The sequence below is a fragment of the Monodon monoceros genome, unplaced genomic scaffold (genome assembly GCF_005190385.1).
Source record: "Monodon monoceros isolate NGI ecotype Baffin Bay Population unplaced genomic scaffold, NGI_Narwhal_1 Super_Scaffold_12, whole genome shotgun sequence".
NCBI classification, from domain to species: domain Eukaryota; kingdom Metazoa; phylum Chordata; class Mammalia; order Artiodactyla; family Monodontidae; genus Monodon; species Monodon monoceros.
Window position 1 is genome coordinate 43,080,166 of NW_021703768.1, and position 24,390 is coordinate 43,104,555.

Sequence of the window (24,390 nt, forward strand, 5' to 3'; positions counted from 1 at the left end):
ACATCTTCAGTGAAATCACTATTTTCTTCTGTTAAAGGTTGCTAGTAAAAGAAGCAGCGTTTGTTCTGCTAATTTTCAAAATCTTAATATAGTTTATTGGTGTCAGAATGAGTTGTCTCAGTAACAGGAAGTAAACACCAGGTAGGTATCACATAGCTGCTTCCTTATTCTCTTGGAGACCTGCTGTGGAGAGGACACAGCCACTGCTTAGAGAACTTTCCTTCTGAACCACAGTTCCTTTTTTCTAGTCATGGAGAGAGAATTAGGAAGCAACTGATATTCTTGTTTTCCCATCTGCCTTATGCACCACCAACCTGGATCAGTCTAATAATTCACTTTCTCTCTTCCTGTACTTTCACAGCAGAGTTCTGCTGGAGAATAACTGTATGATTTGGTGTCATCAAAAGCCACAGTCTGTAACCTCAGAATCACATTAAACCTAGTAATAATAGAAGTAGCAGGAGGAGGAGAGACTGTTGAGCACTGGCTGGGTACACTTTGAACACTACCTCATGTAGTCTTGCCCACAGCTTGCTAGTACAGTCGCTCAAGTAGTAGATGCCATCTACTACTTAGTTTGCTTAGCTATAAAGTGGGAAGAGTAATAGTTCGTATCTCGTATTGTGAGGTTAACATCATGCATGTAATCCCTGGTCCACGTCCAGAGACTATGTCCTCCATGCAGGACTTCTCTCTGGCTCTGAGACTTCTCTTAGAGGCAATTCCAGATCCTCACTGCTCTCTTAAGCATCTACCTCAACTTTGCCCCAGATTTCTAGGTGATCACTCCTGCTTCAGAGGAAAGGGAGATACCACTAGGCCTGTCTTAACCTAGAAATTCATGGCATATATCCTTTCCCTTATTTTCCTCTTCAGAGGAAATTGCACTCAGTTCCAGGGCCGCCTTCCACTGTTTTCTGCACCTTTGCCGTCTTGAGTCACGTCCTTTCTGCTGCCATTTTAGCATATGAATATGTTTATATTTCTCATCCACGTCTTCTCCAGCTACCAACATAACGTACAGTGTTTAAGAGCAAGAGCATATATATCCTGGTCTTAAATCCTACCCACTCACTAGATGAATGATCCTGGGAAAGTTACTTAACTGTGCCTGTTTCCTTAGCTATAAAATGGTAATAATAATAGCTCTTATCTCGTATTGTGAGGTTAATATCATGCATGTAGAGCCTTTAGTACAGTGCCTGGCACAAAGCAGTCAGTGTTAGCTGCTGCCATCATTTTTTAGTAAGTTATCTTGTTGTCATCATCATCCTCAATCCCTCAATCCTTTCACAAGCCAGGCTTGGAAAGAGTAGTCGAGAATAGACCAACTTCAGCTCCCTACCTCCCATTTCCTTCTTGAGCCATAGTAACCTAGTCTCCCATTTCACTGAAATTATCACAAGTCATTACTCTGATTGCCGAATTAAGAAAACAGACTCTTTGCGACTGGATCCTACTTGCCAATTTCCACTACTTCCTACTTCTTGAAACCCATTACTGCAAATTCTTTGGCATTACCTGGCAATGAAGATTTATAACAGAAGTGAGGAGCTTAGAGTATGACCTGAAAATCTTACTAAATATTTACAATTTTTTCTCGATTATTTTAAATGTATAAACTGAATTTAATTAGAACTGAAATTTATGAAAGTAATACATTTATTATAGAAAATATAGATAAATCATTTTTGTGAGGTACTATAGTATAATATGGTTAAATGCTTAGGCTGTAGAATCTTACTGTCTAGATTTAAATCCTGACTCCATCATATACTCCTGGCTCTGACCTTGGTCAAGTTATAATTTCTCTGAGCTTCTTTTCCCTCTTTGTAAAATAGGGATAACAGTACTTGTTTCATGGAACTGTAAGGGTCAAACAAGAAAATTTACACAAAACATAGATTATAGACCTGCCACAAAGTAAGTACTCAGAAAATGTTGGATATAACCCTTTTCTAACCCTTTTTTCTTGAAACATGCTCAGCCTTATTTCACCTTTCCTTGATGCCTAAGTCTTATTATAAACATTAATTACTTTACTCTCCTATAATAAGAAAGCCAGGGTTATTGTAAGATGTGTGTAGATGTGGAGGTGAGATGTCAGTCTTGACCCTACTTCTCCAAGAACTCCATGGACCTTTTAATGGGAGAAGAGGAAGGACAATAAAGTATGAACTCTGAATATTTTGGTTTAAGGACTGTATTATGACCTTACATTCCTTTAGAGCTTTGCCCCTGTCACAGAATTTGTGCATCTCATATCTCAAGTGAGACAAATCCAGTTAGGTAAAGTAAGCCCTCTGTTTAAATTGCATTTATCGTCATTTACCTTACAAATGAGAAGGGGAAATAAGAGTAGAATAAGGGCCTAGATCATAGAGCTAATTACTTGGCTGAATCTTTCCTAGTATCCAGGTCACCATCCAGTCTTCTTTCCTCTAACTCCAGGTGTCTCAGCTCACTCCTTTTATAACCAAGTCTAGATTAGGTGAACATCCCATAAGTAGGAGATGATAGCATCCTTTTAAGAGAGGTATCCCCATTGATCTTTCAAGTTGACATACGTGCTGGTGGTCCTCTTGTTGACCAATCTCATCCCATAAACCTCTCACTGTGAACTAGCATCTTTGTGTTCTGCTTGCTCTGGCCCATAGGTGGGTTCAGAAACCAGGCATGTTGTCCTTATCAGCCCAGGCCCTTGTGCAACATTTTCTCAGAGAGAAAAGGTGCTGTACATGTACATGGGCACTTTCTGCTGAATCCTGATGACCCTCTTAGGTATATGGCTTATATTTTTGCCTTTGTCTAAGCTCAAATTCCATTCTGCTTTATGAGTTAAATCTCTCTACTGTTTTTCTCCCTTGGGCACACTGTACCATAATGTGCAAGGCATTAAAAGGTAAAAAGGAGCCCTCAACACTGCACATCGAGTGTATTACAAGAGCTTGATACATGTTAATGAATTCTTCCAGTGTTGCAAGGAGTTAAATAAGGACCTGAAGTGTGAGTTAACAGCTTGCATATCAGAGAGAACTGATATTCCTAATGTATTTCAGACATTAAAAATGAAATCCAAGAGTTTTAAACTTAGGCAGGTGGCACTTAAGAGGAAGGATCCCAAGGCCCCTCCTTGTGCAAGTCTGACAGAAGTGAAACAGTGTTTACAACTTCACCTTTGATGCAAACACTTGTCTCAGACAGGGAGTCACATCCAGTGGGAAGAGACTGATCTCTTTTATGCTTCATTGAGGACACATTGTGTGAGGAAAGCACTGATGAAAGAGTCTATTTAAGGTCCAGAAGAATGATTGACTGCACCTTTAAAATGTACAAATCTGATCCTGTTATTCCCCTGCTTAAAAATTCCCTGTTGCATTCTCTTCACAGGATAGTATCCAGAGGCCGTAGTAGGCCACACTCGGGGTCCTTGAATAGCTGCTTTTCTACATTGTCTCAGTGGTCTTCCCTTGTCACTGCCTGACAGGGACCTCATTCATAAGAGACCCAAGTTATATGTCACCTTTGCTACCTTTCACCCATGTTGCTCTCTCCTGTGCTCCCAGGGCATTTTGTTTACTTACCTCTCTAAGAGCAAGTGTCAACACATTATAATAAATCCATGACTCTCTCTACCATTAGTCACCAGTCAAGTTTACTAGCAGGAGAAGTCCCTCAAAGTACTATCAGTCAGTTAAATCATCCCATGTTCACCTTCCTTGCGTCTTCACAAAAGTTCTGCTATTCCTGATTATTTACACTTTACAAGTGATTTGTTTCCTTTTCTGTCCAGGCAGCATAATTCGTTGTATGAGGCGCCTGGAAGAACTACTTCGACAAATGTGTCAAGCAGCGAAAGCCATTGGAAACACTGAGCTGGAAAATAAATTTTCAGAAGGTCAGTATCCAGCCCATAAGCTTTTTCTAATAATTTAGGCAAATATTGTTGAGACTTGAGCTCTTGACCACAACCTAGGAGAACATTTTCAGATGCTCTTCACTGGATTGCCATGAAGGGCCATGTAGTAGTGTCCAAAGAAAATATCAGTGTGTGTGTGTGTGTTGGAAAAAGTTTGTAAATGAATATATATAAAATCTCAAAATATTTATTGTGCACTTATTGTGTGCCAGACATTGTTTTAAGCACCAGGGAATACAGCAGTGAACAAAAAAGATACAAACCCCTGCCTTAATGGGGCTCACATTCTAGTGCAGGGAGGTGGACAGTAAACAAGTCAACAATTAAAATATATCAGGTAGCAATAAAAACAAAGGAAGAGACAGTAGGGAATTGGAGGATGGATACGATGGCCTAGGGTCCCCTACTCAGAAGGTGGCATTTAGGTCCTTCATAGACACTTGATATACTTAAGCAACAACAAGAGGCCAGTGTGGATGGAGCACAGCTGAACAATGAGTAGAATAGTAGGGGTTGGAGGAAGAAAAGAAATGGTCATGTAGCTCCCAGCCCTCAGCTTTTTCCTCTGAAATGATTGGAGGTTTTGAACACAGGAGTGATGTGCTCTGACTTGGGTTTCACAAGGCAGTTCTTGCTGTTGCATCACAGGCAAGTCTGTAGATTAGCAAGGTGGAAGCAGGAAGACCAGATCAGGAAAGAACGGCTAGACCAAGGTGGTAGTAATGGGGGGAGCATACATGCTTGCAAATAATTTCATTCATTCCATCTGAATGCTGGCCAAGAGAAAGGACTATGAGTTAAAACATCAAAGAAGAGCAGCCACATAGTTGCTCTGAGTTACCAGCTGCTCACAGTCAAACCTGGTGATTCTGCTGGCAACTCAGTGCCTTAAGAAGAAGCTTATGAAAGCTGCTTATATCTTCAACATTGTTAAAGAGAGACAGACCTATTTAATGACTCCAGGGTTAAGTCTAGTTTTGTAAACTTCTATATGATAAAATGTGTTTGTCCTTAGTCCAGAAAGAATTTCACATGGTAACTGAAATATAGTGCTTTCCATTGCAGGCTGAAAAATTCATGCTTTTGGGTCAACTAACTTCTTGGACAGCTTAGTCCCTCTGGTCTGGTCTTTCTGAATAATTTTAGACACCCCCGCACGCACAGGGTACTTTAGATTCAAGAGTCATGAGAACAGGGGTCTGGTTTCTAAGTTTCCCATCTCTCAGAGGTGGCTGTGAACTCCTCTAGGTGTCCTTCAGGCAAGCAAGGTTTTGTATTTTCCAGGCTTGCCCTCTCACCAAATTTAATCAGGATTGTTGTGCTGTCTTCAAAACCCCAGGGGAGAAGAATTACATTCTTTGTGGTCTTGAGAATTTAAACTGTATTTTCTTTTCTCTTAGGAATCACCAAAATCAAGAGAGATATTGTGTTTGCTGCCAGCCTCTACTTATAAAGAGTCAGCTAAAGGAATATGGGATTTTAAATTGTTCACCACCTGTCTGATGTATTATATTTAAATCAAGCGTCATTCTAAGAAAGCATATTACATACACAGTTGTACATAAGCATTACATTTTTTTAATAAAAAATGTACAGGTGGGGCATTTGTTTTAGTGAAAGGCTTGAAATTTTTTGTAATGAACTTAGAGCTATTAGATAACCATTGTGTTAAATGTAACTATATACACACAGGTAAAGTGGGCATCCAAGAGGTACAGTAGCAGCAGTCCCCTTAAAGGCTTGTATACTGGGAAGAAGGACGCATCCTCTTGCCTTCTGGTTGCAATCATTTTCCTTTAGAAAGCTGGCCAGCTTCATCTGGGCACTCTGCCACCTTCAAGGTTGGTGAGTGTTCCGATAGTGATTCCCTGTCGTTGGTGTTTCATGCAGAGTTGTATGAGAGTCCTCTTCTTTTCTTTCTTTAAAAGGAGAATTTCTCTCCTTGAAGAAATCTGATACATATACAGCCTGTATAGAACAGGTAACATTTAGAATGGGGCAAAGTATTTAATGATACAATTTTAAATAAGTTTAAAAACCATATACAAAGTTGCAATAAGCAGTGTGCAAAATATAAACAAAAGGATACACTTTACAGGGTACAGGTTAAGGGTACGAATAAATTAGTGGCTAACAGGAATTTTTGTTAAGGACATTCTGGGAGTTGCTCTGTTATGTACTGGGCGGATGGCTTCACTCTGCTAGCCCTTAATGAAAGTGTCATTCCTCATGTAAATTAGTTTTTTGTTTTTTTTTTTTTCAATTCATACTAAAAAGAAAACTTTATAGCCAGAGCTTTTTACAATTAAAAAAAAATTTAGTAAATTTTTAAATAACTTTTGCGAAGAGTAAGTAACGTAGTCTATCCTAAAATGACTTTTAATAACGTTGGGGTCCTTACCCAGTAGCAGTTATTGAGCCACATTCTCTGCCTTAGCATACTTTTCTCATTGGGACATTTTTTTCTACTTATTTATCCAAGTGTTTCTCAGTATCAGGATGTCTGTTGCCCTGTATACTTACAACTAATATTGCAACCAGAGCTCCTTGAATGAGTCCGGTCAACACATCACTCCAGTGGTGTTTGTAATCAGAAATTCGAGAAAGGCCCACATAAATGGACGCAGCAACAAGACCAAATTGCAGTGTAGGGCGTAAGAGTCTTGCCCAGTCTCCCTTCATCCTGGCTTGAAGATAAAGCTAACAGAAAAGATAAGAATAAAGAAAAGAGCTTAACATACCAACTGGAGACTACGTTTTATATTAATTATCACCACATTGCTAAAGGGTTGATGTTTAAAATGATAGTCACAAAATATTAATATTCATTAAATAATCTGTGATTTACTATATATATGGAACAGGGCTTTAGGCAAGCATTCTTGTACTCATTAATACCTAAAAATTAATCCCAAAACAAAACCAAAAGGATAAAAAATTTAAAAAATAAAAACTATTACCCTAGTAACATAATTTATTACTTAGACCACTCTTCAAATTATGAACAAGGTAAGCGTTTCGGACCTTCTAGGATTTCAGGGGGCAGCTCCTCACCTTGCAGTTTGAATTATAACTGTCATTAGTGTAGAGTCTTGGGATCAACTGCTAGCATTCTGAGCACAGGTTGCCCTTACCCTGGGCCAAGCTACTGTATTTTCTAGCCAGCCATCTAGGAACTAAATTTGCTTAATTCACCCAAACAATTTACTTGAGAGCTCCTCTGGCCTCAAATTATTTAACAGAGCAACTGAGACTAAATAAATAATCTGTATTTATAAGTAAATACAATAATCTGCCTAAGTAAATAATACAGTTTGTAGTTTAGTCCTGATCCAGTAAAGGAGTCTATTCTTTCAATAGCACCTGTACCCTTTAAGTTCTATGACTTTTCTAATCAGACCTGAGAATCTTGCCTTTGCCATTGTCAGCCTGCCTCTGACTTCGGGTGCATCCGTAAAGATTGTAATGTAGAATGAATTTGGAATAGTTTCCTATGAACTCCTTTCCGCCAATATGGTCTCATTTTTGTAAAAAAAAATTTTTCCTAACTTCTATCCAATAAGAATATACTTCTTAATATTCATTTTTTAAAACTCTGCTCAGTAATTTATGGCTCATATACTTAAATTGTTTTCTGAGGACTGCATTTAATTATGTGGCTGTACCCAATGACACTGCCTATTTAAAATAGATACACAAATCCATTTCCAGTTCTTTGGGCACTGCTATGTGTGTTCAGTTCTCAGCACCTGGCAAAGCCCCAGAGGTTGTCTAATTTTATCAAGTACTTTATAGTATAAACATCTAACCCTAAAAGAGCATACCAATTGTTTAACTGAGTTGGACTCCTTAGCTGGCTGAAGTGCTACTGGCTTTCTGTAGAGCTCCTCTCCCCTTTTTTTGTTTGTTGTTGTTGAAGCTATAAAAACGTAAGGAGTAAGAGGCTTGTCTCAAGATTCTAGAGCTGGGAAGATAGTTGACATGTGCCAACTGAAGCCCAGTTAGGTACCACAGCCATGCCAGATAAGATTTCACCTCATTAGTTCTATTTTTATTGGAAACTTTTTGTTCATTTTAAGGAGGACAGTTCCTTGACTAGGGCTGAAGCCAAGTTTCGTATATAAAGTTTAACTGACCCTCTTCTGGTTATTCTTAAGCCACCTTTTCAGATAAGGGTTAAAGGCATGGGTTATTTAGACTATAAAAACATATACCTAAGAATTACAAGTACTTACATGAATGCAGACATCTTAGGGAGAACTGCACCCATCCCTGCTAGCGACATAGCAATAAAAAAAACCAAAAAGCAAAAAAGAAAACTCTAAAATGGTTGTAAAGCTAGTCCTACCCTAAAGGAAACTCAGAGACAGGGCTTTCAAGGCTCTCCCTCACTTAAGATTCTAAAACCCCTCTAACAATATTTCCTTTGAAAGAACCCTGACTTTGACTCTAGGTAGCCTGCAGACATCTGTTAAATAAGTATTAATTTGCCCCAATCTCTTCCTCAATGTCCCTGTGAAAGTAACATTCACTTATGGTCAGTAATCAAATAAGTTGCAGTATACTTGAGGTGAACCCTTTACCCTCTAAGTACTTAGTTTCTTCTTACACGTCTACCCAAGTACAGATGGTCCCCCCAGTGTGGATCCAGAGGCCGCTCCCCCTGTGGGAGCTCTGGGATTCCCCAGTTGTGATCATACACCTAACCTTGTGCTCCACTCTGTGTTCTGGCCCTTCTGCTGACTAACGGCCGTATGGCCTGAGTGCAGGCTCTGGTCACAGAACAGTTCTCAGCTCTGGGTGAGGTTGGTTAATTGAGTGTGCTTCCTATATGCCTGTTCTGTGTTTCCCTGGGTCCAGGGTACTCAGTGTAGCTCTACAAAAGCTGGGCACCACCTCTAGCCCTGCTCTTCCCTGGGAAGACTCTTCCATTTCAGTAGACCCCAAGGCGGTAAGCATTGAGTTTCTTGAACCTTGGGTCAACTGAGTTCCACAGTTGACATGCCCTGAACAACTCCAGACCTCAACAACTCCCCTCCCGTGTTTCCAGCCAAAAGGTCTGTCCTGCACGAGCAGGTCCAACAAAGCACACCATGCTGTCTTTCTGGTGGCTCCGCTTCCTCATCCTTTCTCAGCTTCTGCAGTACGAATCTTTTAAGCTCCCTCTCTCTGGAGGCACTAGAGACTTGGCTTCCTCCTACCACTCATTTAACTGCTTTCCAGAATCTTTACTCTTGCTTATTGTCTCGTTTTCCATTCTTTGACTTTGTGGATTTATAACTTTTTTAATTCTACTCCTTGTCCTTTGAGAGGGGAGAAGAAAGTATGTATGTTTCATTAAAAAGAAGTCTCCATTCCTCCATCTTTCCCTAACTCTCTCAGAGAAACTATCTGATGCTTCTCAGCACTGTTATATTAGAACTAGATACAGGGACAGCTCATGCTTTAATGCCAGAGCTGATAATAAAAAGGCTCTGTAGGTCCCTGCCTTTGCAATCTCCACTGTTTCCCTTCTTCCCACACATGCATATGTTAATCACATGTGCACTAAACCCATTAGAGGTAAGGCATTCAATTGCTTATCTCTTAAGATTTAGAACTTACAGAACTCCATATCCAATGTTGTATATGGTACCAGACTGGTTCAGTGGCAGCATCTACAATTTTCAGTTCTCCCAGGCTTCCCTGGTGGCACAGTGGTTAAGAATCCGCCTGCCAATGCAGGGGACACAGGTTCAAGCCCTGGTCCGGGAAGATCCCACATACAGCAGAGCAACTAAGCCCGTGCGCCAGTACTACTGAGCCTGCGCCCTAGAGCCCATGAGCCCTAGAGCCCATGAGCCACAACTACTGAAGCCCGTGCACCGTAGAGCCCATGAGCTGCAACTACTGAAGCCCGCACACTGCAACGAAGAGTAGCCCCCGCTCTCGGCAACTAGAGAAAGCCCGCGTGCAGCAACAAAGACCAACGCTGCCCAAAAATAATTTTTTTAAAAAGCTTTCAATTTTCCCTCTGGGGGAAACTGCTGATCCACAGACAAAATTGAAGGGGACCACATAGCCCTGCCTTATTTTCTGGGAGGGCACTGAGTATGACTTACGACAGCCTTGACCTAGAAATCTGCTGGGCTGTAATGTGCCCTCTGGGATTTACACTGGGAGTAAAAAGGAGTTCTCTATTTTCAGAAGTTGTAGAAATGGCACCTAATGGATACATGATAGGCTACTTGCAAACTAAAGAGGAAGCAAAAGCTATGGTTAGATAAGAATGAGCCATTTAATAGAAAAGAATGAAGCAGCCACAGTGTGGAGTGGCAGCCACACTGTAAAAAAACCAGGTGGTCAATGAGACACATGGAAAAAGTTCTGTTCCTGTTGGTGTGCCTGTTCTAATCCATGTATGTCTTTACTATAAACCATCCTCTCCTCTAGGAGATATACGTAAGTCAGCTGGTTACAACCAAAAGATAAAAAAGACACAGACCTACTAGAGAATGGACTTGACATGGGGAGGGGGAAGGGTAAGCTGGGACTAAGTGAGAGAGTGGCATGGACACATATACACTACCAAATGTAAAACAGCTAGTGGGAAGGAGCCACATAGCACAGGGAGATCAGCTCCGTGCTTTGTGACCACCTAGAGAGGTGGGATAGGGAGGGAGGGAGATGCAAAGAGGGAGGAGATAAGTGGATATATGTATATGTACAGCTGATTCACTTTGTTATAAAGCAGAAACGAATACACCATTGTAAGGCAATTATACTCCAATAAAGATGTTTAAAAAAAAAAAAAAGTTTTGGGCTTCCTGGTGGCGCAGTGGTTGAGAGTCCGCCTGCCGATGCAGGGGACATGGTTTCGTGCCCCGGTCCGGGAAGATCCCACATGCCGCGGAGCGGCTGGGCCCGTGAGCCATGGCCACTGAGCCTGCACATCCGGAGCCTGTGCTCCGCCACGGGAGAGGCCACAACAGTGAGGCCCACGTACCGCAAAAAAAAAAAAAAGTTAACAGCCTCCTCTCTGTGTGTTTAACCAAAATCCTGTTTTGTTTTATTTTTAAATTTGAATTTCTGTGACTCAAATGATAGTTTTACTTTTTAAAAAAGTACGTTTCAAATGAAAAGGAAAACAGGCTGTTTGTACACCTGGGTTCAAACAAGGAGAAAAACTTAGAAAAATAAAATCCCACATCAGAACAAACTACTAAATGTCCACTGAAGGCACCATTACAAGAGAACTGTGGCACTAGGCATGGGATTTACTTCTATGACTTTTTTTCTGCAAACAGTACAAGGGTGTGAGCCCCTAAGCCAAATGACTCATCTATCATTCTCTCAGGCCCATTCTAACATTCTTCTCTGAACATGCTTCACTTTGGCCTAGCTAACTGACTTGCCCAGTGGGTATTTCACTGGCGGGAAGGGGGTACTGCTTGATGAGAGATTCTAGCCTCTGGATCCCTCCCAATCCTATCATCCAACTTTCTGGTGAAGGAAAAAGCTACAAAATAGAAAGTTCACAACTAGAAATAAAAGACAAGGTGGAAACAGCAGAACAAAAGCAATGACCTGCAGCAGTTCACTGAGGTGCTTCCCAGAAGCAAAAGCTTCACACTGTGATAGTACAGGATTCATGAAGCCCCAGTGCAGGACAGCAAAGGAACAAAGGATGAAAACAAATGCAGCTGGCGAGTTTCATTACTAAGGCAATCCACAAAACTCCAGTCAGCAGTGGAAGACTTGTAGACAAAGAGACAGGTAGAAAAGAGGGCCTAATCCAGGGATTTACACTGAGCTGGATTTGCAGTGGTAACTAAGTTTTTAAGAGGGGAAGCAAAGGGAATTAACACAAGGGTGAGCCAAGGAGAGAGAATGGATGGGGGAGAATCCCCAGTTAGGTGTCCAGTCTTCGCTCGTGTATAAAGGACTACACCTCCTATGCCTACCTCCCCCACCAATCTGAACACTGTCCTGAAATATTCAAGAGAACAGTCATGTTTCTAAAAGGAACACATGAGCCTGCCTGGTGGCATCCCTGCTCTAACATACAGGAAAATGCAACAGGCCTTGGATTTCCAGGAGACACAAGTTGGGAAATGAAAAAGAGTTAACAGGAAAGACAAAGATACAGCATATGCTTCACTAACCTTTACACACCTCCCTCCCCCCATTTTCATCTATTAAAAGGAGGAGGAGAGACAAATACCACAGGAGGATGTGATAGGGAGAGAGCGTTAACCTCAAGGCCCAAAGGAGACTGCAGTGAGGTCTGTCTATCCCTCCCTGTCTTGAACCTGACCAGTGAGTCAAATCAAGAGCTCAGAGCAAATCAGTTACAACCACTGACTGCAGAGCCCAGTTTCAGAAAGCAGAAACTAGTTTGAAGAGAATTAGCCTTGTCGCCACACTCCACCAATATCCTCCAAGGAACGCTCTCACTGAAACCAGGCCTCACCACTGGCCTTCGTGAAAAGGAAGGTTTCAGGGGTAGTTTTTGCCTCCAAGATGAGCAAATGCCACTCTTCCAGGTAGGGCTTCTGGTCAGGAAAACCCCATGTAAATCTTACAGCTCAATGCAGGATAAAGTGTCCAATCTCTCTTAGCAAAGTAAAACCTACTGAAAATGGGTTGAAAATAAGCTACTATGCCTGATATTTTTAAAGAAAGAAAAGCTGCTTAGCTGGGATATTACTAGAGATTCACAAAGGCAATGTTTTTATTCTTTCGGGCAAAAAGGACAGGAGTCAATTTGCTCAAAATAACTAGATATTCAAGCCCAGAGAGGAGCGTTGTAGGAAGAAGCTCCACCGTGCAGGCAGCAAATGCTTCACTGGCAAGTGCAGAGAGGCCTCCCCCAAAACACAGAGAAGCTAACACTTGTGGGTCACTTTATGAAGAGCCTCACGATATGGGTCACAAAGATGACGTCAGAATAAACAGTGAGGACTTCCCAGTGCACAGGACCGCGCTGGAAAAAAGAAGCTGTACACATTTTTCCTTTTGTGTAAAAAATTACACTTTTTTAAAAAGTAAGGAAACTCAATGTCTATGACACTACATAAACATTCTTCCATTATTTTATTATCACTGAAGAGTAGGATATCACCTTTCTTTTGTTGTCTAAAACTTCTGAAGAAAAAAAAACATTTAGCTTCCATTAAAGGATCTAGTTGTACAACCTCATTTTTAAAATCTGATTGTTGAACAAGGTATTTTTTGAAGCTGGTTTATTTTTATTTTGCCTTTCCGAGACTGACCTTGTAACACTTAACTATAAAATGCTATTGCCTCATAAAGTCTCTTAATACAGGCATACCTTGGAGATATTGTGGGTTTGGCTTCAGACCACTGCAGTAGAGTGAATATCACAATAAAGAGAGTCACATGAATTTTCTGGTTTCCCAGTGCATATACAAGTTATGTTTACGCTATACTGTACAGTCCATTAAAGTGTGCAATAGCATTTTGTCTTAAAAAGAGTACATACCTTAACTTAAAAATACTTTGCTAAAAAATGCTAACAATCATCTGAGCCTTCAGCGAGTTGTAATATTTTTGCAACAGTAATATCAAAGATCACTGACCACAATAACCATAACAGATATAACAGTAATAATGAAAAAGTCTGAAATATTTTGAGAATTACCAAAATGTGATACAGAGACATGAAGTGAGCAAATGCTATTGGAAAAATGGCACCCATAGACTTGCTTGGTGCAGGGTTGCCACAAATCTTCAGTTTACAAAGAACGTACTATCTGTGAAGTGTGATAAAGTGAAGCACAATAAAATAAGGTATGACTGTACTTTACTCTTAAAATAAGACAGTTTCTGGCTTCCCTGGTGGTGCAGTGGTTAAGAATCCGCCTGCCAATGCAGGGGACACGGGTTCAAGCCCTGGTCCGGGAAGATCCCACATGCTGCGGAGCAACTAAGCCCTTGCGCCACAACTACTGAGCCTGCACTCTAGAGCCCACGAGCCACAACTACTGAAGCCTGCGCGCCACAACTACTGAAGCCCGCATGCCTAGAGCCCATGCTCCACAACAAGAGAAGCCACCGCGATGAGAAGCCCGTGCACTGCAAAGAAGAGTAGCCCCCACTCGCCGCAACTACAGAAGGCCCACGCACAGCAATGAAGACCCAATGCAGCCAAAAATAAGTAAATAAAATAAATAAAAATTTAAAAATCATATTAAAAAAAATAAGAGGTTCCCCCCCATTTTCAACCACAGTCAAGGGATTATTTTCACATTTTTAAAGGGCTGTTTGAAAAAGAAGAATATGCGACTGAGATTGCACCTGGCTTACAAAGCCTAAATATTATCTGACCTGTGACTGAAAAAATCTGCCAACCCCTGAATTAGACTAGCAACAGCATGCTCAACACAAAGAAATATACCTTGGTCTACTTATTTTGAAACATTGCTTCTAATACCAAGCGAGGCACATTGTATTGTTCCACCTTCATCTGATGAGAGACCTGGCCAGGAGAGCACTGCAAGGCAGGCCTCAGTTTATTCTTCTCTAGACTTTAATTTTACCATCTTTAGGATTCACAGAGTTCCTGAATTTAAATCTCAAATCCTACCTTAAAATTAGGCAGGATTCATGTAGTTTATGGGCCCTTTGCCCAATGCTCACATTAATTCACAGTTTGAGAAACATCTTCATGAAATATCAACAGTGCTAGGTAGTGTACGGTCAATGCCAGATGAGGGACTGTACAAATGCTGAGGAAAGTAGGTGGTGTCAGAGGGTCTGAGTAAGACAGAGATGGGGGCAAGCACTATCTAAACACAGAGATGGGGGCAAGGCCCAGATACAAGGCATTCTGTGGCAGGGAGGGAAGCCAAGCTGAAGCACTGACACTGAGAGGTACTTGGGTTCCTGTTGTAGTGTTTTATATAGAAATTTCATAACAGGCAGTGATATAAATACTCTGGGGTTACAGTCTCAATGACAGTGCTGGGAAAAGTACTTTAGTGTATTCCTTACTGTACTGAAAAAAGGACAGTCTCATCCCATTCCTCTTTTCCTGAACAATCAAGTAAATTTGGAATCTTTGGCATGTGGCCAAACTCCAGGGGAGTCACTAAGCACATCAACTGGCTACATGCAACCCTACCCTGCGCTGCCGCCAACATAGGTGGTTTTCATACGTCTAACTCCAGGCACTGTAAAGTGTGCAGGGCTCGGCTCCCTGCCTGAGGAGAACAATGGTCGGGTATTTTCTTTAAGAGACATTTTTAACCAGAAGTTAATTTCTGGGTGTCAGGAATTGACAGGGAAGTTCTGGCTATCAAAGACTGTCCTCAGAGAGGATTTAAATGACTACATCTCCACCTGAATCTGGGACTGACGCATGATGCCAAGATGCCTAGGGGAGCAAGGCGAGTCATTGCCTAAGGAATCTGGGGTGGGGGCGTAGTGGTTAAGTGTGGTATATAAATGTGAACGCTGGAAGGCAAGGAGACATCTGTGTGTTCAGCGGCTGAAATAAAAGCTGGAGCCTACATCCACATCAACTAAATATTTCCACTGCTCTGAGTCAGTGAAACCCAGTGCATGGCTGCTCTGGTCTGCTTGCTTCTCCAGAAATTTCTTGGTCTATGACAAACCTATTTGAGCTTTTTCTTTTGCATTATACCTTTACATCTAAATAGCTGATACTGACCCAACCACCGAACTATAGAGTTGAGGTAATCTGCCCTCTGCTTACAGCCCTAATTTGCCTCCTCGTTTGCTCCTGGGTGTCCACAGAGTGGGCTGGCCATCGAGGCCCTCTATAATTTCACCCTCTATGCGTTAATTTCATATTTCACAAAAGAGCTCAGTAAAAGTTTCTATTTGAGTGAATATACAGATATTTTAAGAAGGGTCAAAGGAGCAAAGAAGAAGAGCAAAAATAAATATAAGGCATGGAGTATGATACAGCTGAGAATATTCTTTGAAATTAAAAACAGTGGGTGGAGGGCTTCCCTGGTGGCACAGTGGTTAAGAATCTGCTTGCCAATGCAGGGGACATGGGTTTGATCCCTGGTCCAGGAAGACCCCACATACCGCGGAGCAACTAAGCCCATGCACCACAACTACTGAGCCTGCGCTCTAGAGCCTGCGAGCCACAACTACTGAGCCCGCGTGCTGCAACTACTGAGCCTGCATGCCGCAACTACTGAAGCCCGCGTGCCTAGAGCCCATGCTCCACAACAAGAAGCCACCACAATGAGAAGCCCGCGCACCACAACGAAGAGTAGCTCCTGCTCGCCGCAAACAGAGAAAAGCCCATGCGCAGCAACAAAGACCCAAATCAGCCCAAAAAAAAATAATAAAATAAATAAATTTATAATAAAATAAATAAATTTATAAAAACAAAACAGTGCAAGTTATATGTCACCATTTTATTTTCAGAGATCTGCATCACCTGACCTTCAAAATAACTGGACTAGGGTCCAGCTCAAGTAGTCAACAAAGCAAGGGAGCCTGATTAACAAGAGATTCCCAGAGAGCTTGTAGACCTTAGCGGCCTCCTCCCAAGGCCCCTATTTCCCCATCTATGACTGTGAAAGGGTGGCAATCATCCCTCCTCTCCTACTTCATGGGAGCTTTCAGAAGGAGTCAAAATTTAAGAGTAGTGTAAATGCACATCATCATCAATATCAACCAAACCTCAGATTCTTAGTTCTCTCTCATAAAGAGGGACTTAAATATACTGACACACAGGTGAGGGAATAACAAACCACAAAAGTAGCCCTGGTGATGTCTGGCTCTGGGGCCTACAAACATTCAAAAGCCGTTCAGTATAGACACAAACTTTGCTTTGGGAAAAGTTCTCAGGATATATTAATAGCTCTAGCCATTGCCAGCCTTCCCCTTCTCCCCCACTCCCCATGTCCTGTTTAAAGAGAAAAAAATATGGTGGCTCCCTTTAGAAAACTTGTTAATTTTTCCTAAAAAGATAAATGAACAGAGATTGCTAGAACAGTATTTGCTGTTACTACCGTCAAATAAGTCACATTTCCCATGGCACATTTTCAGAAACATTTGGGTGAATATTTTAAAAAGGAAACTCTAAATTCTGCTCAATCGGTACCCTGTTGCTTCCTCACAAAATTAACATAAGATGAAAGCCTTGCAATTTGCAGAAATGTTGAAGAAGCCAAAAATTAGCTCTATTGAAAAGGTTTTGAAGTTTGGGTTTGAATTTTATATAACACATCTGCCATTTTTACGTTTTATAAATTTTACATTCTTTCATTTTTTGGCATTTTTTTTTCAAATAAAAGGAAGATTTGGTAAAACTGATGTTAAATTCTCTCTAAATGAAGCCAAATAACTCCCAGCAGGCTACTCTTAACAATACACATCGTGAATCTTTAATCCATGTCATGAATTTAATATCATATAGCACTTAATGTGATCAGAGGGGGAAGGGGAATGGGAAACAGCAAATTTACACAGCACAACTATATAAAAAATCCATTTACAAAGAAAATCAAGACAAAAATTAAAGCTGATCTGTTAAGGTAGAGATCTTCTCCTCTCCCTTCTTTTCCCACCAAATTTTGATAATTTTATACATACAGAGAGACACACAGACACAGAAGACATTATAAAAGTCAATTAAATTGACATTTAAAGACCCCTTGTGTGTGCCCTAAAGCCTGGTCTTCCACTAATTACTCTCACTACACATTCATCTCTAGTTTGATATGCAAAATATGGGTGCCAGTCTTCTCTAACTCTTCACTGTTGACTTTGTATAATGCAAGTGCAATTAGAATCGCCATCGGGGGACTGTACAGATGACAAGCTCCTGAAGCAGCAACTGGCTCTCCCTGAAGTTAGAACCTTTCTAGTCCCATGGAAAGCAGTCTGGGAAATGTTTCACAAAGTGGAAGGAAAATAAAACCTGCTCAAATAGGAGCAACAACAGCTGCCTTCACGTGCAATAAACCAAACTCCTCACCCCAGCAGCCCTCAGGGAAGGCCGGGCTGCTCAGCACCATGCCGTGCAGACGACGCCAGGGCTCTCGTCAAGGTGAGGTCGTGAGGGGCAGCAGTCACCTTGGCCTGTATTTCAGAGCAGTGACCTGCTGGGATTACACAGAAGCTGTTTGTATGTTCCAGAAAACCTCTTCAGAAAATACGTCCCAAAGTAAGGGGACACGTCACCTAATTCTTAGCACCAGGCTTGCAGATTTGATGGTTATCTGTTTAGGCCTCTACCATTGTCAGAAAAGTGACAAGTGTCCTCCACCACTTGTCTGCTTCAGGAGTAAAGACTCCCTATTATCCTGAAGGTTCCCAATTTGCAGCTTGCTATACAACGCGCCTGTCTGCTTCCTCTGAATGAAGGACAAAAGCTGTTTCAAACAATCGTAACTGGCTTTGGCAGGAGCACAGGCATCCATTTCTCCTCTGAACTTAGTGCAGCCAGCAATGGCTTACAGCTGACTGAGAAGTGAAGCCGATGAGAATGTCAGAGGGGTCTTACAGGAGAGGACACCAAAGCTGACACATAAAGTGCAGGCAGCACGTATGCCACCATCAACAGACACAAAGTACTTACTGCCACGAACATCATGCAGTACATGGAGAACGAAGAGTGGCCCGAGTAAAAGGACAATCTAGAAGAGAAAGAAAAGAAACATTAATTTTCTCTCCTAGAAACCAAGATTTTTTTTTTTTTTTTTTTTGGCGGTACGCGAGCCTCTCACTGTTGTGGCCTCTCCCATTGCGGAGCACAGCCTCCGGACGCACAGGCTCAGTGGCCATGGCTCACAGGCCTAGCCGCTCCGCAGCATGTGGGATCTTCCCGGACTGGGGCACGAACCCGTGTCCCCTGCATCGGCAGGCAGACTCTCAACCACTGTGCCACCAGGGAAGCCCAAAGAATATTTTTTATTTCATAGATCTCCTTACCTCCCCAGTGTACACAGCTCCCTCTCCTTACCTTCAGAAATCAGAAGGGTGGGGCAGGCGGCAGTTAAAGAGTCCTAGGAGGGTCTGAGGTCCAATTTCTACTCAGCATCATTTTATTGATACTTTTAGGATGGGTAATGAGTCACTGAGAACAAACTTGCCAAGCATTTCTGAAGTAATACATGACAAGCCATAACTGGCATAAATGGCCTGACTTTATTACATAAAAACTTCTGTAACCATGATTTATTTAAGTTTTATTTTCCACTTGAAGGGTTTGTCCCTGAACAGCAGTAATGAATACCTCCTTTGGAACACTCACAAGTTGACTACTTTTTAAGAAATAAATTCAAAAATTTTAAAGTGTTATTTTAGCATCTTGCCTTAGATTTCCCACCAGATTAAGTGCTTTTGTTTGAAATTTATTTTCACACTGTGCACGGATAGTCCTGTACCTGATGAGCCAGATCTTTCAATATTATAGCCTATAAACATCTAGGTATCATCTTTCTACCTAAAAATCACAGCATGCTTACGAAAACTAATTCTATTGCACTTAAGAACAAAACCAAGAGGAACCACGTTCTTAAGTATCTTACTTATTACACCCTACTTCGTTCAAAAGGAATTTGGTTCCCCTGATTCAGAGAGGAGAAAAGACTCCTAAAACACGTATCAGAAAGTCATGTGTGTACGTTTGGCAACTGAGAGTTAAGTAGGAAAGTGGAGACTTCCTACACAGATACTGATGCTGACTCCACCAAGAATTATGATAGTCTTTTTTATAATCAGATACATTCCTAAGAAAGAGAATATTCCAACTTCCTGTGCCAAACAGGATTTACGTAATGAAACTTGATAATTATCCTGGGTTTAATCTATGTAAAACAAGAAAAATAAATCACTTTTAGCCTTCCCAACTACTTGGCTACTGAAAGGTCAATACAAATCCTTGTTTTAAATCAGATAATTTGAGCAGAGTTCTGTACATTTTATGACTAGTTTCAATAAGTTATATTGAAGAGCCTAAAGTTAATAAAAGCCAATTTCAAGGATTGTCAAGTCCCATCAAGCCAACATGACGATGATCACAGAAATGTTCTCAAAGCCAAGCAAGTTAAAAGTTTCACTGAAACTCCATGTTCAGAGTATTCACCGTAGATTGTGCCACAAAAATCATAAAAACCAGACTCACGTAATGGCTTCGAACACCTCTGATTCATTCACAGGGTGATTTCATTAGTTGAAAACAAAATGGTTTTAGTTGTTTATTCTGAATATGTAAACAGATATTTTATCCAGTTTAAGATCAGCCAAAGAAGTCTGGCTCTGACTTCGACAGACAGGGATTAAAGACATAAAGGGAGAGCTTAGAGGCTCAGTCTCTAAGTCTTCACCCACAGTAAGTTATCAAACACATCATGGTAACATTGGCTTTTATTTCCATTCAAAAGAAAACAAGAAAACACCGAAAACATGAATTCAAATTATTTTCATATTCCATACAAATCTCTATTGAAGTCTCTAGGAGATACAGCTTTTATGGGCATTTTATTATGTCCATAATTCACAAATGAACAAACAGTTGTATGGATACTTTAATAACATCCAAAGAGTAGTCAAAATGCAGACTGTTTTCATCACAGTGACCTCAACTGAAAAGTTTAAGATTTTGGCCCTGGTCTAAGAACGCTGCTCTGTTCTTAAGATTTTAACCAATCCTAGACTACCATCTCACTTCACTGTAGCCACTCTGATGAAAGTAGATACATACAGTAACAATTTAAGCTAGCTTTCCATCAAAGCTTATGAAAGACTATTCAAAAAGAAAATTTACATAGATAAAAATATATTCAGAAATGCAGCTGTTTGCACTAACTCTGGGGCATAGTCTAGTAAACAATGAGCAAGTAGACTGGTCTTGACTATGTAACTTGCTGTGAATGGGATTCTATTCCAAATAGCAAACTTAAGATGACTTTTTTTCTTAACATTTGTCAGCCAGGGCATCCCTTTCTCCTGGGAGAACTCATTAAACCTGATCTGAACCCCAAAATCATAGCCTTAAGAGTGTTCACAGCCATCCACCTGCCCCCAGGGTCTGAGTTCCTACTCCTCAATTCACCATAACATCGACATCAGCATTCAGCCTTACAAACTGCAAAGACAACCAAATCCAGCTTTTATCAGTCATCAGAAGCAATCAACTCACACAAAGTGCTTCTTAATTTTTTAATGGAATTTACTAAGTATTCTGGGGCTCATGGGGAGGTTAAACCACAAATAACCTCCTAGTCACCTCACTGCTCTTCCCCTACCACCTGACTTTTCTTCCTTTCCTCTTCCCAACTCACAAAACAGTAAAATACACAGAACGGTTACACCTTTATTCTTTTAGTTGAAAATGTCTTTATTTTGCATTAATTCTTGAATGATGATACCTTGAATTCTAGGTTGATGATTTTTTTCTCATCACTTTGAGCATATCATCATACTATCTTCTGTTAAAATGTGAGCCATATGTCTGCCATGCCTTTCTGAGTTATATGTCTTTTCTCTGTAATTACTTCTTCTACCCCCAAAGTCTTCAATATTCTGCAGTTTTGTTATAATGTCTCTAAGTATGAATTTCCTTTTATTTATCTGATTTAGTATTCATTGGCTTCTTATGTCTGAGGATTTGGATACTTCACCAGTTTTGGATAGATAGGACTCAGTAATTTTATCTTTGAATTATGTATCCTCCATCCTATTATCATTTTTCTGAGATTCTGATTCAACATGTTAGACATTTCATTCTATCCCTCCACATCTCTTAACCTTTATTTTCTATTTTTAATCTTGGTCTCCTCAGGTCTATCTTCCCTCCCTTTCACTGTGTCTAATCTGTTTAATCAATCTGTTTTTTTAATTTAAATTACTATGTGTGTATTATTTATAGAAGATTTGGATCTTTTGCAAATCTGTCTAGTGAATTTTGATTCTCTTGATCCTACATCATATTCTCAGTCTCTTCTTAATTTACTTCTATACAGCAAACATGTTGATTTTATATTCTATAGGGTAATTCTAATATCTGCAATCTTTGAGAGTTTATGTAGTTTATCTGACTCTCACTTAGAATAGATTATATGTTCATTTATATTAGAGTATGAGCTCATATTCTTGGGACTCTGCCTGCAGGGAAGCTTAAGAGTCCTTGCTTTAAAGAGAATTCTTCCAGAAATATGTGTTCTCTTCTGCTGGATTCACTATCAATCCACTTCAAACTTCTCCTTTTTTTTTTTTCTTTAAGCCACACAGATAGTATGAATTCTGGCCTCAGAAGAGTACAAGTATGATATTATGATTAAGAATTCTTTTTGATGGTTCCTCCTGGGAGGATGTTGCCCTTTGAGAGTCCTTATATTATCCACAGGCCTTCCATTTGTCTTTTTACACTGCTCTGGCCTCAGCCTTTATCTCCTGTGCCCCATGTTCAGAGACTATCAAAACTCAGGCTCCAGGCTACCAGGAATTGGCAGGTACTTTCAGGGCGCACATCAAATTTACAGCATTAACTGACCCCAGCCTCATAAAAATTCCTTTACTCTCCCACCAGCTCAGCTACTTATTTAAAAGATTTATATGTATTTTAAGATTTATGTATATTTTAATATATAATACAAAACATGTGCATATGTATATGTGTGCTATATCATCTAGCATGTTTAGTTGAACTGTATCAGTAAGCATTTCTAATCCTCCATATTGCCAGAAATAGAAGCAATCTTTTTTTTTTTAACATCTTATTTGGAGTATAATTGCTTTACAATGGCGTGTTACTTTCTGCTTTATAACAAAGTGAATCAGCTGTACATATACATATATCCCTATATCCCCTCCCTCTTGCGTCTCCCTCCCACCCTCCCTATCCCACCCCTCTAGGTGGTCACAAAGCACAGAGCTGATCTCCCTGTGCTATGCGGCTGCTTCCCACTAGCTATCTATTTTACATTTGGTAGTGTATATACGTCAATGCCACTCTCTCACTTGGTCCCAGCTTACCCTTCCCCCTCCCCGTGTCCTCAAGTCCATTCTCTACGTCTGCATCTTTAGAAGCAATCTTTTTTTAAACAAGACTTAGAACTAATAAAATGTTATCTAAAATAAACTGCTCTACTAGGAGACACAACAGTTTGGCAAAAACAGTTTGTTTTTAATTATAAAGTGGCCAGCACTCACAAATGTTTCCAATTATTACTATTCCACCATTCACTGGGTATGCCAAAGTGGCTCTGTTGCAAATTAGAAGAACTTCCTTTTTCTCCTAAAATTCATCCTAAAATTCATCCTAAAATTGCTTCCTAAAGCATTCTAAAGCAGGTTGTCAAAAGACTGTTAATGGTTACAAGCTATTGAGTACCTTCTATGTTCAGGTACTTAATACACAGAATTTCCACTCTTTACAAAAACCCCCATAACAGGAACTGTCAATCCTATTTTACACATAGAGAAAACGGAACCTCCCAGAGGTTCAGCAACTAGCTCAAAAAAGTCACATCACTTTGAGGTTTAAATCTGAATCTTCCCAACTCTTTCCCACCATACCATGATTCCATCCCTGTGAATGGCAGGCAAGCCCAGCATCAACGTTAATCCTGCCATCTCCAGGAAGGAAGCACCCATCAGAAAGAACAGGAGGAGTCACCGCTTATACATGGCAACATGTGTGAAGTAAATATATGAAGAACTTAGATGATCTGTGACAAAATAAATGTCATCTATGTGCAAATAATCATCTTAAGAGAATACTAATTTGTTCTATGTATGCTATAAAGACCAAATAAAAGGAAGTCAAATTGCAAAATGAGGCATTTTCTCCAAATGTTATTTCCTGATTATAAAGTTTACATAACAGCAAATTAACTTGAAGGACATGTTAAATTTCCCTTCTGTGATAACCTTTAAACATGGACTGATCCTGTAAAAAAGTTAAAATATGTCCCACACAACTGTACATAGAAGGAATGACCCTTAATAAACAATGTCCCCATATTCATCCTACTTTATTTCAAAAGGATTCGTAAAACCAATAACTGTTACTAAATGCTTAAGCAATGAGATATCAAGTTATTATCTTAAAAAAACTCACATCTAAGACACTTGGGGACTCAAGTAGGCTATAAAATGGGACAAATTAGTACTTTCATACTCACTTGATACAAGCACACACTTCTAAGAGGGTGATCTGGCAACATCTATCTAAATGTATCTATCTATATGTAATTCCACTTTAAGGCATCAAGGCATCCTAGAGAAACACAGCACCAGCACAAAGATGTTTGCTGCAACACTGATGGCAACTCAAGGACCCAAGAGATGATTCTATCACTGTTTTTCTGAATACTACAAATCAGCTAAAAGAAATGAGTAACTCTATGTGAATTGACAAAAAATTATCTCCAGGATATATTTTAAAATGTCATTTATGTAAACCACATAAAACTATACTTCAAATTTAATGTAAAAATACATAGAAAACAACAGAAAGGATACACAAACTGTTA

General features: G+C 40.3%; 2 protein-coding genes across 6 annotated transcripts in view; one reads left to right on the plus strand and one right to left on the minus strand.

Moving 5' to 3' along the window:
- MTREX (Mtr4 exosome RNA helicase) overlaps positions 1-5,501 on the plus strand; it is a 137,816-nt gene extending 132,315 nt beyond the window's left edge. For all 3 annotated transcript variants that reach the window (XM_029216471.1, XM_029216473.1, XM_029216472.1), the window contains 2 exons: positions 3,794-3,898; positions 5,320-5,501. In XM_029216471.1, the coding sequence (XP_029072304.1) occupies positions 3,794-3,898; positions 5,320-5,372 (158 nt within the window). In that variant the 3' untranslated portion in view covers positions 5,373-5,501. The remainder of the gene's footprint in view (positions 1-3,793; positions 3,899-5,319) is intronic.
- PLPP1 (phospholipid phosphatase 1) overlaps positions 5,453-24,390 on the minus strand; it is a 117,256-nt gene continuing 98,318 nt past the window's right edge. The window contains exons 4-6 of one of the 3 annotated variants that reach the window (XM_029216475.1): positions 18,489-18,546; positions 6,443-6,619; positions 5,453-5,887 (exon numbers count right to left, since the gene is read on the minus strand). In XM_029216475.1, coding sequence (XP_029072308.1) covers positions 5,756-5,887; positions 6,443-6,619; positions 18,489-18,546 — 367 coding nt within the window. In that variant the 3' untranslated portion in view covers positions 5,453-5,755. The remainder of the gene's footprint in view (positions 5,888-6,442; positions 6,620-18,488; positions 18,547-24,390) is intronic. The other 2 variants (XM_029216474.1, XM_029216476.1) reach the window with 2 other exon arrangements.